This window comes from Dipodomys ordii, unplaced genomic scaffold, assembly GCF_000151885.1.
Source record: "Dipodomys ordii isolate 6190 unplaced genomic scaffold, Dord_2.0 Scaffold12, whole genome shotgun sequence".
Lineage (NCBI taxonomy): Eukaryota > Metazoa > Chordata > Mammalia > Rodentia > Heteromyidae > Dipodomys > Dipodomys ordii.
Window position 1 is genome coordinate 1,696,997 of NW_012267228.1, and position 17,013 is coordinate 1,714,009.

The 17,013-nt window shown below is 50.2% G+C and overlaps 2 protein-coding genes across 5 annotated transcripts in view; one reads left to right on the forward strand and one right to left on the reverse strand.

Moving 5' to 3' along the window:
- The window catches only part of Ift122 (intraflagellar transport 122), a 56,141-nt gene extending 40,422 nt beyond the window's left edge, over positions 1-15,719 (reverse strand). For all 3 annotated transcript variants that reach the window (XM_013010589.1, XM_013010590.1, XM_013010588.1), the window contains exons 1-5: positions 15,606-15,719; positions 11,236-11,302; positions 9,474-9,558; positions 4,410-4,488; positions 1,308-1,384 (exon numbers count right to left, since the gene is read on the reverse strand). In XM_013010589.1, coding sequence (XP_012866043.1) covers positions 1,308-1,384; positions 4,410-4,488; positions 9,474-9,558; positions 11,236-11,302; positions 15,606-15,646 — 349 coding nt within the window. In that variant the 5' untranslated portion in view covers positions 15,647-15,719. The remainder of the gene's footprint in view (positions 1-1,307; positions 1,385-4,409; positions 4,489-9,473; positions 9,559-11,235; positions 11,303-15,605) is intronic.
- A 239-nt stretch (positions 15,720-15,958) lies between these two features.
- The window catches only part of Mbd4 (methyl-CpG binding domain 4 DNA glycosylase), a 6,762-nt gene continuing 5,707 nt past the window's right edge, over positions 15,959-17,013 (forward strand). For both annotated transcript variants that reach the window (XM_013010317.1, XM_013010318.1), the window contains exons 1-2: positions 15,959-16,171; positions 16,589-16,804. In XM_013010317.1, the coding sequence (XP_012865771.1) occupies positions 16,098-16,171; positions 16,589-16,804 (290 nt within the window). In that variant the 5' untranslated portion in view covers positions 15,959-16,097. The remainder of the gene's footprint in view (positions 16,172-16,588; positions 16,805-17,013) is intronic.

The window sequence follows — 17,013 nt, forward strand, 5'->3', positions numbered from 1 at the left end:
GAGACGTGCATCTCCCCCAAGGAAACTCAAAAACGAGGGCCTCACAGGGAGAAAACCGCTTAACGTCTTACAAAAGTGACAGGCTCTGCCTAATTTTATGGCACAATGTGTTCTTGCTTAAATTCTTCCTTTTGGAAGCCTCTACTCTACAGTGAGGAAGCTGAAATACTCACCCCGCACCCATGCCCAGTCTCTTGGTCCCACTGTCTCAGCGAAGGAGACACAACACACAGAGCTAGAAACCAGAAGTGACTTTTTTGTTTTGGTTGGTGGTACTGGGATTTGAATTTATTGAGTTTGTGAGGCAGACATTATACCAGATGAGCCACCCTCCCCCCTCTGCCCCCCCCTTTTCTGATTTGTTTTACTAACAGGAGCTTGCATTTATGCCCAGGCCAGCCTAGACTTCCAGCTTCCTTTTTACGCTTTTCTCATAGGCAGTAGACGCACAGTAGGACACCTGGCTTTTCGACTGGGGGCGGAGGTCCTCACTAATTTGCCCAGGCTGAGTAGCTGGGATTACAGGCATGAGCTACTGCATCTGGCCCAGAGTCGACTTTTTGTTGTTGTTATTGTTTAAGGCTGCTCCTGGGGCTTAACTCAGGGTGATGAGCTCTAGTTCCATTTTTCCGCTCTTAGCTGGCTGTCTACCACTTGAACTATGCCTCCAGTCCAGTGTTTTGCTGGTTAATCACAGATAGAATATTTCAGACTTTTCTCCCTGCGCTGGCTTTGAGTCTCGATTCTCAGATCTGAGCTTCCTGAGTAGCTAGGGTCACAGACGTGAGTCACCAGTGCGGGGCAGAATCACCCTTTAATGGAGAGCGTCTACAAGCCTGCCTCCCTCCCTCCGTACACACATCCCTGTCACCTCCTCTGAGCGGTGCCACAGTAGCCCGTGTGATGCCAGGCATGGCTGAGGCCGGCAGCCCTCGGGAAGCACAGCTACCGCCACCGGGACAGCCATCGCGACACTGCACCCGAAGCAGAGCTGAAACGGTGAATGGCGGTGAATACAACGTGGGCATGCTGACCTGTCCCTTGCTGGGTGGGCAGGGGCGTGCCCGTGGTACACCCCTGCCCTCCTACTGGCTCACCATTTCCACCTGGCCCTCCTGTCAGCTCGTGTCTTGCATAACGCAGAGCATGGGCTCTCCGCCAAGTAAGGAGAAACTCAGGCCGCCCCTCAGACATGGGTGAGGGGGAACGAATTCTCAGCACAAGACACTGAGTCTCGAAGGGGTTTCCGCACGGGGGGCCCAGTATTTTGGTTACTGAGGATAGGACGTTTGGGAATGAGAACATACCGAAGTCACTGGAGGAACAAGATGCCAGCTGGTGAGTGACGGGGTTGTAGGAGACACACTGGATAGACTCGTTGTGCCTGCAAGGGAAGCAGCGTGGGTCATTAGGATGCAGACCACTGACGTCTCCGTCTCTGTGGCTTCTGCTGGAGATCTAACTCACTGCCCAGCCCTCTGCCAGTGACCAACAGAAAGCAGCGCTGCACCACGCTGCACGGCCGATTTGAGTGCTGATACGCTAAAGACAGAAAGGACCCGGCCTCGGGGCTGGGAAGGTGGCTCAGTGGTAGAGCGCTTGCCTTGCATGCATGAGGCCCTGGGTTCGATTCCCTAGCACCACATAAGAAAAAAAAGCCGGAAGTGGTGCTGTGGCTCAAGTGGTAGAGTGCTAGCCTTGAGCTGAAGAGCTGAGGGACAGCGCCCAGGCCCAGAGTTCAGGCCCCATGACCGGAACCAAAAAAAAAAAAAAAAAGGACCCGGCCTGTGCCAGCTGCAGGGTAAGTGCTTGGGTTGTGGCTGCTGCTGTTTCATGGCAGCCTAGTAATGCAGGACGGAGGTCAGCGAGCACGGGGAGGCCAAGATCTGGAAAGGCGAATCCTAAGACGGCAATCAAAGCTAAGGGGTCCTACGCCATCATCGCAGGCCAGCCTAATTCCTCCTGTACTTTTGTGTAACACTGTACTTCCTCCCTCCCTCCCTCCCTCATTTCAAAATGGCTTCTTGAGCTGGGTACCAGTGGCTCATGCCTATCATCTTAGCTGCTAGAGGCTGAGATCTGAGCATTGCAGTTTGAAGCTAGCCTCACAGGAAAGTCTGTGAAACTCTTATCTCCAACTAACCAGAAAAGCTGAAGTGGAGCTCAAGTGATAGAACACCAGTCTTGAGCCAAAAAAAAAAGTTCAGGGACAGACTCTAGGCCTTGAGTTTGAGTCCTCAGGCTGGCATAAATAATTGCTTATTGATTCGCACACCCGTGCTCAGAGCAGTATCAGCCCCCAGGGCCAAGTGGTGGAATTAACCCACCTGTCCATCAAATGATGACAGTCAAGCAAAATGTGGCATGTGATACAATGGAATCGCGAGGAAGCACAATACAGCACAACGTGATGAACCATGCTGGGTGCAATGACGTAGTCTCAGGAGGATAAACACTGTGTGCTTCCTCTTACACGAGGTGGCTAGGATATCAAGTTCATAGGGAAAGAAGGCAGAACGGTGGGTAACGAAGACTGAGGGAGGGGCAGGAGGGGATTATTAGGTGTAGAGTTAAAGTTCTACAAGAAAAGAGTTCATAGCCAGGTGCCAGTGGCTCATGCCGGTAAGCCTAGCTACTCAGAAAGTTGAGATCTGAGGATCTCGGTTCAAAGCCAGCCCAGGAATCTGTGAGACTCTTATCTCCAATACACTACCAGAAAACCATAAGTGGCGCTGTGGCTCAAGTGGTAGGGCACCAGCCTTGTGCTGAAGAGCTGAGGGTCAGTGCCCAGGTCCAGAGTTCAAGTCCCACAAAAAAGAGTTCTGCTAGGCCAGGTGGCTTAGGGCTGTGATCCTACCTACTTTGTCGTGAAGTTGTATTGGATCACACTTAGAGGTCAGCCCAGGCAAAAGTTCAAGATTCCTTCTCAACCAATAGCTAGGCTCAGTGGCACACACCTACCATCCCAGCTACAGCGTGGGTGTAAAATTGGAATATCACAGTCCAGGCCAGTCGGGCAGCAGGAGACTCTATCTAAAAAATAACCAGAGTCCAAAGGGCTGGATGTATAGCTTGAGCAGCAGAGAACCTACCAAGCAAGGGGAGAGGCCCTTGAGTTCAAATATATATGTATACAAACAGGTCTGGGGATTTTCATTTCCAAAATTTAGGTTGCAGAACAATGCGAATGTACTTACTCTATTGAACCTAAAATATGGGTAGGGTGGTACATTTTACATTTTGTGTGGGGTTTTCTGGTTTGTTTGTTTGGTTGGTTCAAATGAAATGGCCTGTTGAATTCTTACTGTGGACCAGGCATGGTGCTAGGTGCCAGTAACACAAGAATTACCAAAATAGCATCTGCCCTTCAGGAGCTTTCGGGAACTTTATTGATCAATCCCCAACATACAGGTGACATTCAACCATAAAAGATGCCACCGTGGAGAAGCACCGAGTCTGGGGGGGACAGAGACACCTGAGCTGAGAGAGGCGGACTGGTGCAGCAGCAATGGAGAATGCCAGCGAGCCCACGGGGAGAGGAGGCCTGGCACCTGCCCAGTTCCTCACTTTGACACCAGCTGGGTGCAAGGTTACGCCCTGACACAGACACTGGAGGAAGACGGGTTGGGGAGGAGGTGGAATGTGTGGTGGCAGAGGAACTGAAATGCATTCCATGAAAACACCCAGCCCAGGGCTAGCCAAGCCAGCAAGTGCTTAGCAGAAGCAGCCCTCCCCCTTCCCAGGTGAAGTTCATTTTGGAGAAAAATATTACTTCCTTACATTTTTTTTTTGGTCGGTCGTAGGACTTGAACTCTGGGCCTGGGCACAGTCCCTCAGCTCTTCAGCTCAAGGCAAGCGCCTACTACCACTTGGGCCACAGCGCCACTTCCAGTTCTGGTGGTTTATTGGAGATAAAGAGCCTCATGGACTTCCCTTCCCAGGCTGGCTTTGAACCGCAATCCTCAGATCCCAGCCTCCTGAGTAGGCATGAGCCACCAGCGCCCAGCCCTCACATCTTTTCTAAGGAGCAGTGGGTACAATTGTGGTGCATGCCTGCAATCTCAATTCTTAAAAGGCTGAGACAGGAGGATCTCAAGCTCCAGGCAAGCCTGGGATATATAGTTAGATTCTGTCTCAAAAAAACAAACAAGGGGCTGGGAAGATGGCTCCGTGGTAGAGTGCTTACCTTGCATGCCCGAGGCCCTGGGTTCGATTCCTCAGCACCACATAAGCAAAAAGAAAAAAGCCGGAAGTGGAGCTGTGGCTCAAGTGGTAGAGCTCTAGCCTTGAGCTGAAGAGCTGAGGGACAGCGCCCAGGCCCAGAGTTCAGGCCCCACGACCAGACCCAAAAAAAACAAAAAACAAAAAACAAAAAACAAGTAGTAAACTGCACCCAGGCAGTCACTTACGTGTACTTCAGAATGCCTTCCAGTTTTGATGTCCAGATAATAACACTTTTGTCAGCTGACCCAGAAGCAAAGCGTTTGCCTGTGTTAAGAAGAAAATTATCACATATATACATATATATATTTTTTTATTTTTATTTTTTGGTCATGGGGCTTAAACTCTGGGCCTGGGCGCTGTCCCTCAGCTCTTCAGCTCAAGGCTAGCACCCTACCACTTGAGCCACAGCGCCACTTCTGGCTTTTTCTGCTTATGTGGTCCTGAGGAATCGAACCCAGGGCCTTATGCATGCAAGGCAAGCACTCTACCACTGAGCCACTTTCCCAGCCCAGCATTTCCCATAGTATTTCTTAGAAAACTATGTTTTTGTTGTTAGTGATGCTGCTATTGTTTTAACATGGTTTTACTATGTAGCCAGGCCTGGCCTCGAACTTGTGACCCTCCTGCCTCAGTAGCATCCTGCTGCCTCAGTCTTCTGAGTGCAGGAACTACAGGCATGTGCCACCACGTTCTTAGGGAAGCTAGTTAAGTGTCACCTTCTCTATGAGTGTGTGCGTGCGTGCGTGCGTGCATGCATGTGTGCGTGTGTGTGTATGCGTGCGTGTGTGTGTTACAGGGATGGAACCCACAGCTTTGCTCCTGCTGCACCACTGAGCACCCCACCTCTCTATGACTGCTCATCAGTACTACTCACAGGCAGCCTGGAGTCAGGAGGTCTGGGCTCCAAGCCTGCTCTTCTGGCACTGAGTACACACAGACGTACTAAAGACTGCTTCATGCACGCATTGTGCTCAAGGATAAGGGCTGAGCAGTGATTAAAGTACATCATCCAAACCTTCACACACTCCAGTAGAAGTAGTAAACACTAAATTAACACAGCGCGTGCACACGCACACACACACACACACACACACACACACACAAAATGTGACGAGAAAAACTGAATTAACTGGGAAATCTGATTTCTGTTTTTACTTGACAAATAATTGTATGGTTTTATGAAATACAATGTGAGGCTTTGCTATACATATACACTGACAAATGATTAAATCAAGCTAACTAACCTCTTGTACCCATCGCTTCAGATAGGTTTTGGTTTTTTTGGTCAGTCATGGGGCTTGAACTCTGGGCTTGGGCACTGTCCCTCACTTGAGCCATAGTGCCACTTCCAGTTTTCTAGTGGTTTATTGAAGATAAGAGTCTCACAGACTTTCCTGCCTGGGCTGGCTTTGAACCTCAATCCTCAGATCTCCTGAGTAGCTAGGATTACAGGCATAAGCCACCGGTGCCCGACCAGATAGTTACTTATTTTTTGTAGTGAGAACAGTTACAGTCTGCTCTTTCAGCAACTCTGAAATATACATTTTTATTGCCTGTGCTCACCACACTGGACAGAACGTATCGGAAACCACTCCTCTTGTCCGAATGGACTTTTGTACTGTAGGCCATTATCTCCCTGGAAGCTTGAAGTATGAGCAGAGCTTAGCCAAGTGCAAAGAAATAAGAAAGACACATTCACATGAACAAAACAGATATGCAAAGGCCCTTGGGCAGGGAAGGGCCAGGAGGGCTGAGAAGCAGCGTGGACACAGAGGGCAGGTGGTAAGGGGCAGTGGAAGGACCTCTTGGGTCTTTAGGGCCACAGCAGAATCTTGCCCTTTACCCGCAGGCAACAGCAGGGCTTTGAAGGAGAGAAAGGCTGGAAGCAGAGAGCGACAGGTCCGAAGGGACTGCCTATAAGCACATGGGGGGGGGGGATTAGGACACCAATGCCGGGTACCGACTTTACCCTTCAGGCCTGTGGAAGGTGAACTTGGGCAAGTGACCAAGTTCACCTTCTGGGCCGGGGGGAGGGGCCGGGGGACACTTTCCTCTCTGGGGCGATCAACTAAGACTAAGATACTCTTTACCACTACAGCAGGCGAGCTCAGGCCAGGCACCAGGCAGCACTGCAAATACCAAATCAACAGGGAGCTGCTGCCCCCTCCTTCCTGCCCTTATTTCCTCATCTGAAAAACAGAGATGCAATCCCAGCACTCAGGAGGCCCAAGCCCAGGATTCAAGTTCAAGGCCAGCCTGGCTAGGGTGAGACCTTGTCTCGGGAAAAAAATCACAACTGAACAACTCACTACTATATAATAATTTTATAGCTGTTTATAGTTAGAGGCTATATATGGTGTATAGTTATGTTAGAAACAAATTCCTATGCATAGTTGGTGCTCAATAAACATGAATAGATTGAAAAAAACCATGTTTTTACCTCATAGTTCATGGGAAGACTAAGCGAGTGTGTGTGCTTGAGTGTACACACACACACACACACACAGTGCTAAGAACACTGCCTGGGATAAAATTATACTCAAAAAATTAGTACTATTACCACTGTTGCTTCATATTGTTTTTCTTGAACAAAGAAACGACATCTCAGGCACTTATGTACCATGGTTGCTCATTAATTACTAATTAAACTTACAGGAAAAAAATCATTAACTACTAATTACACTGACAGGAGAAATCAGAAAGGGGCAGACTAAGAGTAATTCAGTGCATCTCAATATTCAGATCTACACGAGGCAAGACTAGTTCCAAGGAATGAAAAGTCCTCTTACTCCTAGGTAAGCCGCACTGCAAGGCAGAATGATGTACTAGAAAGATCTAGGGCTCTGTGGTCATGGGACCTGCAGGCCCAGCTCTGTCGCTGTGCCTCACATTGCTCCAGGCTTTTCTCTCATCTGGGTTGCTGACTGGTCAGAGTCTCGCTAGAATATAAATGAGATAATGTGTGCCTGCAGAGTGCTGGGAAATGCCAAGTCTCGCTGACCTAAGCCATAATGGTGCTTCAGGGTAAAGGGCACACACAAAAAGCATGGCTGCGGTGGCAGAGCGTGCCTGGCCATGGAGCAAGAAAATTGTGCTGTCTCCAGATGGGGAGGTATGGCTCAAGTGGTATAGCTCCACCTTGAATGAAAAAGACAAGCAAGAATGCAAAGGCCCTGAGTTCAAGCGCACGTGTGCACGCACGCATACACACACACACACACACACATCTAGCTAGAAGTGTGGCTCAGTGACTGAGCTCCTGACCAGCGAGCATGAAACCCTGAATTCAAACCCAGTACTGCAGGGAAAAAAGTCTCACAAAATAAAGAACAGCAATTAAAAGAATAGGGAAGAAAGAAATGTGTGTTGTCTTTGAGTGAATCTGCTGCATGACCCTAGCAGGGTACTTTTCTTCTCGAGTCCTGCATGGATCTCAAGGGAAGTGGGAAGTCGGAGTCAGACTCTGTCAGTCTCCTTCCAATGCTAACATTCCAGTCTGTGACTCTGGGCCATGGTCAGTGAATGCTGTCTCTAGCCTCATGTCGGCTCGACACAGGAAACTGAGGCTCAGCGACCATCACCAGTGGAACACACAGCTTTTGTGCTGGGTGGGTTGGGACTGGGAGCTTCTTGCGCTGTGGGGTAGCATAAATTTATTTTTAACTCCTGATCTCAATTCCTTCCACGCATCCATCCTCTAACTGCCACCTCCCTTCTTCCCAACCCAGCTGGTATACGAATCCCAGCTACAGTAATCCATCCTCCCCCCTCCCCTGGCCGGAGGGTAACGCCTCTCCCCTGCCGGACCCATGACCCCAAACCTCTCCCCTGCCTGTCCCCATGAACTTGCCCCCTCTCCACCCCTGCACACAGCCCCACCTCCCTCACCGCTCAGACAGCATCTCCAGGCTGATGTATCTAATGGCTCCTTTGCACACAGCCTGGGCTCCCTTGCCCTCTGGCCTTCACCTTGTCTGTAAAACCACCACTCTGACTATATCCACTTCTTCCAGAAGCTGCTGGTCCTGTGCAGCTCTGAGCAGCAGGAGAAGAGGACACAAGCACATCTTCAGTTTGCCATTCGCAGCTGCAAGTGTGCCCTTCCCGTCTTCCTAGCGAGCCTCCCAGCTCCCCTCTCTCCTCTCTCCGGGCTGCCCTCACGCCTCACCTCACCTCCTTCCCCATCTCACTCTCAGCTGGCTCGGCTCCCCACTTCCCTGAAAACATGGAAGGCGTCGATTCCCACTGCATGTCCCCACCCGCAGGTCCTCCCCACGGGAGGAGGGTCGCCGCGCTCCGCATCGGGTGCCACTCACTGCCTGCAGGCAGCCATCTCCCCTCCACACACACACCACCACCTTTCCTCCAATTCACATGTCCACAACCCAACTCCAGGCCTTCCTCTGTGAGCCCCTCCGCCTGCAGCTCCTCCCATTCAGTTGCTCAGGTCAAAAGCTGGGAGTCACCTGGCCTCCTCTTCCTCCACACCTCAAATCCAGCCTCTCATGAAATCCTACTGACTCCGCCCCTCCATGCAGAATCCAGATCCCTTCTCACCTCCTCGCCCCGCACTCAGTGCTCCCTGGAAGTGCTCCTGGCTCATCTTCCTGCCCCAACCTCATCTCCGCAGGCTGTTTTCAGTACAAAGGTAAAATGTGAGCGTGATCACATCCCTCCTCCGCTGAGAGCCCGTCCACGGCTCATCACCTTATGAGAACCGAAGCTGCAGTTCTCATAATGGCCAACGTGGCCTGGCACCTGGCTCCCCTCACTTCCCTGCTCCCCGAGCCTCTGTGCCTCAACTCCCAGGAGGCCTGGCACACTCCCAGCCACTGCCGGCTCTGCAGCAGCGCCCCCCTCGCCCCAGATCTCACTCTGGGGCCTCGTGGTCTGTACTCACCAGTCCCATCTGAACGAGCCCATCCAACCCCTGCAGGCTCCCAACCCCTCATATCCTGCCTGCCTGTCCTCTTCCACAGCACTGCCCGTCCATCACTACTGCTTGGTTCTCACTTCACGTGTGTCTGCCTCTCATTTCCCCACAGGACCTTGGTCCCTGGTTCTCTGGAGCATCTCCAGCACCTTGGACAGTACCTGCCACATGCATGACCTGCAATAAATCCTCCTTGACTTGAATGTCAGAATTTACAAAGCAGAAACTGCCTATCTTCTGAATTACAGAGTGTCTACGCACAAAAATGAGTAGCTATGAGGCCATGACAGAGACAGAACCCAGAGCAACCTCTTACCATCCTTTGCATATTCCACACAGTATACAGTGTCTTTGTGTCCCCGGAGGGGCTGAAGTAAGGTGCCATCAGAGGCGTCATAAACCTGTCAAAAAGAGACAAAAGTGAGCTAATTGCTGGTGGCTCACACCTGTAATTCTAACTCCATGGAGGCTGAGATTGAGAAGATCACAGTTCCAGGCAAGCCAAGGCAGAAAGTCTGCCAGTCTCCACATCTCCTGGAAGAAGCTGGATGTGGTGGTAAGAGCCTGTCAGCCCAGCCACAACCAGAAACCTAAAATAGCAGATCACGATCCAGGCATGTGCCTGGACAGGAAGCAAGAACCTATCCAGCTAAAAAAAAAAAAAAAAGGCCTGGAGGTGTAGTTCACAGGCAGAGCACTGCCTAGCAAGCTCAAGACCCTGAGATCAAGCCTTAGAAACATATGAGAGACAGACAGACAGACAGACAAAGTGACAGAGGCAGTGAGACAAAGAGACAGAGACAGAGAGAAAGAAAGAGAGAGAATGGGGGAAACAGGAGAGAAATGTGTAGATTATCTCTGTGACATCAATTATTCAGAATTCCTGTAGGACTGTTACCATTATTTTCATTTTTATAACAAAACAGTTGTCAAATTTGTATCCCAGAAAGACTACTGCAAAACCAGAAGGAACATGACTTAACACTAGGTAAGCAGGAAGTGGAAGTCCTGATTCTAATCCCTCTGAGAAACAACCTTCCCTCATTCTGCCACGGGCTTGGAACAGAACCAATCAAGCCAGGCCCACCTAAATAAAACCAGCATGCACAAAGCGCCAGCTTCCAACATGGTTCAACAGCAGGCCCAGCATCACCCCTGACCACTGCAACACTGAGACATTTCCTACCAGCTACCGAGACTGAAAAAGTCACAGACCGTCTGCTAGGTTTGCAAGTAGGAAGAAGTGTGATAAAACCCAGCTGTAATACGGATTTAGGATATTTTATGGTTCTGTAACATGGATAAATAAGTGGAAATGTACAAAACACACCATCTGAGGAATCAGGGTAAAACTCCTACACAGTCAGAAGGAAATCTATGAGGAAAGCTGAAAGGACTGGACTGTTTACCCTGGAGAGAACAAGTCTGCAGAACAATTCAATCATGGTTTAAGGCTGCAGTGACCATACAGAGAACAGACATCAGTCAGTCTGCATATCTGGAGACAACAGTGAAGAGGAAGTGGACTTAACACATGGGTGGGAGGAAGGGAGATCACACAGGTTTTTAGGTCAAACAGAGTTCTCTCAGGAGTTATTTTTGTCCACTGGGATGGGCTCCAGGGGGAGTTTATAACCTTTGAAAATACAAAAAGCCAGCACAGCATGCATATGGGAATGCTTAGGTGGGCCAGGGCCTAAAAGTCCAGGTCAGGGAACCTGGCTTCTCATGGAGGAGGCCCCTTCACTCTAGTCACTTAGATATTTCAGCACAAAATACTGACACCCACCCAGTTTCAAAGGCATTTTGATTCATTGTCTTCAACTACTTCGAGGTGTCTCAAGCAAAAAGAGAAAGATGAATGACTCTAACGGCGGCATTGTTCACAAGCTCCTAGCTGACAGACAGTTTACTTACCAGTTTTAAATAGCCCATTTCCTTCCCCATTAAAAAGTAATGACTGGTTTTTCCTCCTTTGCCTTTTTTATCTCAAGAAAAAGGGTCAAATTTCAGAGTACTTACAAGTGGGAGGAGGAAAAAAAAGAGCACTTAAAAAGGAAATTCAGACAAAATCCTACCAGTAATCTGCTTCCTGCAGCCACAATCAGTTGAGTTCCATCAGGCTTAAATGTGAGGTCATAGATACTAAACAGAAGACAAGACAAAAAGACAATTAGGAACCAAAATGATGAGGTCTGCTAATGGTCAGGAAAGCCAATTTTTGTTTCCACTATCAACACTGTGTGTATGAGGAGAAAAATAACAGCAATGAATTGCATATGTTTGCAAATTCCGTGCAAATTCCGTTGGCAGCTGCTCAGTCGTGATGGGCTCGCCCGGCTCTGCAGCCTGGTTTCCTCCTGTCCGGAGCCAGACGCCAGGAATGATTCAGAGGCTCAACCTCTGGGGCACTTAACTCTTTGAATGATACCATAAGGGCCAGACCCCTGGGAACAAGTGTGAGAGTGAGGAAAGCCACACAGTCATGTGCTGACTGCCTGAGACGCTAGGTACCAACAGGTGGTACACGGTGTGCAGGTCTGAGTCCCTTCCTGCCCTCCAGGAAGTCCCCACAGAGGGAAGGTGCGAATTAGACAGGTTCACCAAGAATTCTGCACCTCCACTTCTTCGCACGTTAGTGTCTCTGAGTTTGGGATGTATCTTGCAATTAATTGGTGACTTTTTGATTTAACTGATAGCAATTTTTATTTTTTTTTATTTCAATGATACTTTATGATCAAGGACCTCTTAGATTGGGGAAATACAGAGGAAAGGGGTGTTTTTAATCAACAAATAATGTACAATGTGATGTTTTTATCTATGTATTATGCAAAGCGAGTTAACATATCCATTTCCTCAACAATGTAATCATTTTAGTGTAGTGAGAATGCTGCTGATCTATTCGTTGAGCCATGTATTAGCTGCGGTCACTGTGCAATGCAAGGGAGACTCACCTTCCCCATCCCTTCCTCTGACTCCACACCCGGGCAGACAGTTCCCTTGAACAAGAAGTCTTCACATTTCCTCAACAGGTAGGAGCCAACCCTCTCTTGCACCTTATTTTGACATCATGGATGGATGGGGCAGGCATCATCAACCCGTTTTTAAAGATGAGGAAACTAGAGAGAGGCAGGCTGACTGCAGTCCCGCAGCTGGCGGAGAGAAGCTGGCCATGGGCCGCTTCCCTGCTTTGCAGCTGGGCGCACAGGACAAAAGCAACCCTGGGCCCCTCGTCCTTCCGCTTCCTTCCTCACTGCTTGGTGGTGCTTCCAGAACTTTCTATCTCTGAGTCCAGGTATCTCAACACATTTCACACTCTGAGAAGCAGATGAAAGAGACAAAAATAGGGGAGAACTGGGGCCAGAAAAGCTGACCTCCTTTTCATCCACAAAACAAGGATAGGCGGCTCCCTCTCACCATGAGGAGGCCCTGCCGGCCTCTGCAAAGCACAGATGCCCACGGGCTGCCGGGACAGGACAGTGGGGCTTGGAGGGGGGCTACATCTCTCCGGGATAACTCAGGAATGTGGCTTTCTACTGCAAACACTTTGAGGCCTCTGCTTCAGCAGTGTTATTTCAGGCTGGGTTAGCAAATTATTAAGGGTCTCACACATTCTAATCCTGAACCACCTTCTTCTCTGAACTTTTTTGAAATTTTCCTCTCAAAAATACCACCGTTAGACATACATCACATATCACATGTAGTGCACATAACATGTATTACCCAAATAACACATGCCCAACTTAAACTATTGCTGTAAAAAAAAAGAAGTACAATTCAGTTTTGCTCTCAGTTATATAGCCTCTTGGATTCTCTGCTTCCAGGTACTGTCTTTTTAGCTGTGCTCCTATGAATGCAAGAGAAATGGTCTTATTTTACCTTATATATCCGTGGATCCACAGTGCACGGCACTGAACATAACTGAGCATCAGACAAGATTTCATTTGAATCGTGGAATCAGGGAAGCTCAGAATTGGAAAGGACTCTAGACATTGTGTAGTTTGTCGCCCCCACCAGGGCAAAAGCCCCTCCATGTGGCCAAGCAGCCCCACCTGCACCCTGCTCACCCTTCCCAGGCACACTGTGCTGTCCCCTTCGATGAAGACGACAAACTGTCAAAACATGTCATTGGATTCCACTTCTGAGAGATGGAGGCTAAGTCCGACCCACTGTCCTTGGCCAAATGTTTTAGGAGTCTCTAAATCTGACTCATACCAGCCCACTTGCTCTATGTGTGTGTGTATATGTGTGTGTGTGTGTGTGCGTGTGTGTGTGTGTGTGTGCATGTACGTCCCTAGCCCCCTCATGAAACTTCAATTTCTTCATCTGAATGGAATAATAATTCAAACGTGCTCAGTAAACAGGAGCTGGGGGCGGGGGCAGCAGGCTGCAGCCAGGCAAGCGAGCCCTGCAAGGCCTTGAGGTTGGGATGGGCAGCAGTCGTGCCTCTGAGGAGGAGAATGAGGAGAAAGCAAGACCACATGGGAAGGATCTTGGTAGGAAAATGGAGTCTTTGGCTGAACTCCAAAGCATACATTTCAATGTCAGCACGGCTACAGAGAAGACAGCAGGAGGACCACCTAGCAAAGCCATCAAAAGGCAACTGGGAGTCATGGTGGATTTATGAGAGGAGGGAGATACATCAGAGCAGAGGCCTGGGAGTTCTGATGCAATGCAAAGTTTATTCCAGAAGCCAAAGGGCAGAGCAGGGCCAGCAGGGGCTGGGGAGGGCTGGTCAGTCACAGTGACATCCGGGAACTTTGAGTTCTGCTATCTAGTTCTCATAGCTCTCACTTGTGTCTGTTTCATGCTGGGCTATCAGCTGCTATGGGGCTGTCAGCAAATCTGGTCTTTAGAACCCCATGCTTCCTATTCTAACAGGCTGTCCCAAATCTGTAATGGGCCAAGTCCCTGATAACCAACCTCCATTTATTCACCTGGGCATGCATCTACCCAGCAAACACTAACCACCACCAGTGACTCCACTGGGCGTGGGCGCCATCTGAAAATAAAGACAACAGAGCCATTGCCTTTTGTTTTTCCTTAAGGTTTATAGACTTCTGGGATAAACAGGTTAAAAAATAACTCTTACACGTGACACACTCAAATACCAGAAGAAAGGAATGAGCAAAATTCTGTGCCAAGGGTTGAGAACAGAGCAAGTCAGGCTGCATTTGGCCAGCAAATGTTTTGTTGGGCCCATGGGGTGGTTTACTGTGTCTTTTTTCCCCTCATTAAGTACCAGCATTTTAAAATTAGGATATTTCACATTAAAAACTCAGATTCCTATATGTTGATAAAAACAGGCCAAATCGGTGCTGGCAGGAGCAGCGCACAGATGCCCCTCCACGCACAGCACAAGTTCTCTGCTTTGCCACAGTCCCTGCCCCTCCCTTACTCTCTGACATAAATGACAAATGCTCAATTGCCAGTTATCATCAACCTATGCTATGCAGAGAAATGTAAACATTTAAAGTTTTACATTTTACTCAATGTCTATCAAAAGTTACAATGAGCTGGGCACCTGTGGCCTATCACCCTAGCTGCTCAGGAGGCTGAGATCAAAGGATGGTGGGTCAAAGCCAGTCCAGGAAGGGAGACCTCATCCCCAATTAACCAGCAAAATGCCAGACTGGAAGTTTGGCTTCAGTGATAAGAGCACCAGCCATAAGCAAGCAAACTGAGCAAAAGTGCAAGGACTGAGTTCAACCCCAGTACCAGCACGTGCGTGCATACGTGCGCACGCACGCGCACACACACAGAAATAAGGCAATGTAATAAAATAGAACAGGGCATTCAATAACACTGAATTAACTATTAAAATATAAGTCATACCCTTTTGGTTCTCAAACTTTCTAATTAGGAGAACGCCTTGATCTGATGCTCATCTTTAAGCTGACCTTACCTGGGAATGTCCAGCTTGAGACACAGCCGGACTTCCGTTGGAAAGGTGCCGTAGCAACAGTATCTACCTGCCACCTTTTCACTCTTGTGTCTCCACGCTTTTAGTTTTACTTATCTCGCACTTGCAGCAAACCATACTGACTTATTTTTTTCTCGTTCGCGTAGAAATCACGAATGCTATGTAAGACCTAAACCATATTCATGCGAAAACTGGTGAGGTAGAAGTTGTCTAAGGACGGGAAGGAGGTGAGGATGCACAGCCCGCACCCCAACAGGGCACTATCGCCGGGCCCGGCCCTGGGCCCCCTCTTCAAGCCTCAGCCGCGGCACCACCGGGCGGTGGAGGCTCACCGTGCAGCCCCCAGGGCCGCGTCCAGCCCCCGACCCCAGGCCCACGTCCAGGCCCAGGCCCCAGGCCCCAGGCCCACGTCCAGGCCCCAAGCCGCAGGCCGGTTGTCCTGGCAACCACGGAAGTCACGTAACCCTAGGCTCCCGCCGTCCTGGGCCTCGCGTCCCACTTGATCCCGCCTGTCCCACTCCTCACCATTGATCGCTTTTATCTTTCCACGTCACCACGGTCCTCATCGCAGCGTCCCTCACGCCCGGGGCTCCTCCTCCCGGACTCGGCAACAGAATCCTCCGCGCCAGCCACTTTGGCTACCTACGCTACCCCTGGCAACGCACATGCGCAGTAAGCTGCGCGCGCGTGTAGCTCCCGAGTGCGCATGTCTGAAAGGGAGGGCGCACTGAGGGGCCGAAGCCCAAAAAGAGCAGGAGCCCAGAAGCTCATGCTCGATTGGTCAAGGAGGATGGATGGGCGGTGCAACTTCGCAAGGGAGGATCTGATTGGCAGAGCCATGTAAACGCGGCTTTAGGAGGAGAGCCGCGGTGGTTCCGAGGGGCTCTTCCTGCCGTGGGGCTCAGGCTCCGGCTTGGCGCTGTGAACTGGTGTCCTCGTCTAACTCTGCCCGCAGCGGGGTGCGGCGCCTCCCGGCCCCGTGCCGCAGCCGGACGCCACTCTGCGGGCACCGCTGGGATGTCGCGTCGGAGCCCGGGGCTCGGCCGGGCCGCCCCGTCGGACCCCTGTGAGGACCGCCTCGGTGATCTCGGGTAAGTTCCTTCCCCTCCCGGGCCTCAGCGTCTCCCCTGTGCCGGGGAAGCGGGGGAGGCCAGGCCGTGTGGGCCTGGAGGCCTGCGGGTTCTGTCCCCGGGAGCAGCCCTGGGGAGGGGCCGGGGGAGCAGGGGAGGAGGAGGGGAGGGGGCTGTGTCTGAGGGTCTGCCTGGATAGGGCGGGGTGGAGGTGGGGGATCCCTAGGAAGACCAAGCTGATTTCTCTGATTGCTGTCAGAAGTTAGCCCTCCAAACTTCCTTTACGAAATGATATTGCCTTCTTTCTACAAACTTTAAAGCTCCCCCAGCGTAATCGGAATATTCCCTTTGGTTCCTGCATTGTGCAGGATTGAAGCTGAATAAGCAGAGGAAAAGAAATTTTGAATGAGTTCGTCACTACGTGTCTTGTTTTTCCAGTGAGGAAGTGGAATCAGGAAAAGTGGAAGGAGGTGAAATTCAAGTGGCCATAAAGAGCAGCAGTGAGGGCAGCCCCATAGAATACATTGCTGCCACTCGTTTTGGGGGTACCACAGTGACAGCCAGCCGTCCGCCTGTCCCTTGTGGATGGGAAAGAGTTGTGAAGCAAAGATTGTCTGGGAAAACAGCAGGAAGATTTGATGTGTACTTTATCAGGTAAGCAAACAAGGTGGTAAGTAAAGCTAGTACCAGCAAATAATTATTTTCTAGACAGCTAGTGGGAAAGTATAGCAGGAATCTTGGCTTATTATCTTTTTTTTTTTTGTCGTTCGCGGGGCTTGAACTCTGGGCCTGGGCGCTGTCCCTCAGCTCTTCAGCTCAAGGCAAGCGCTCTACCACTTGAGCTACAGCGCCACTTCCGGTTT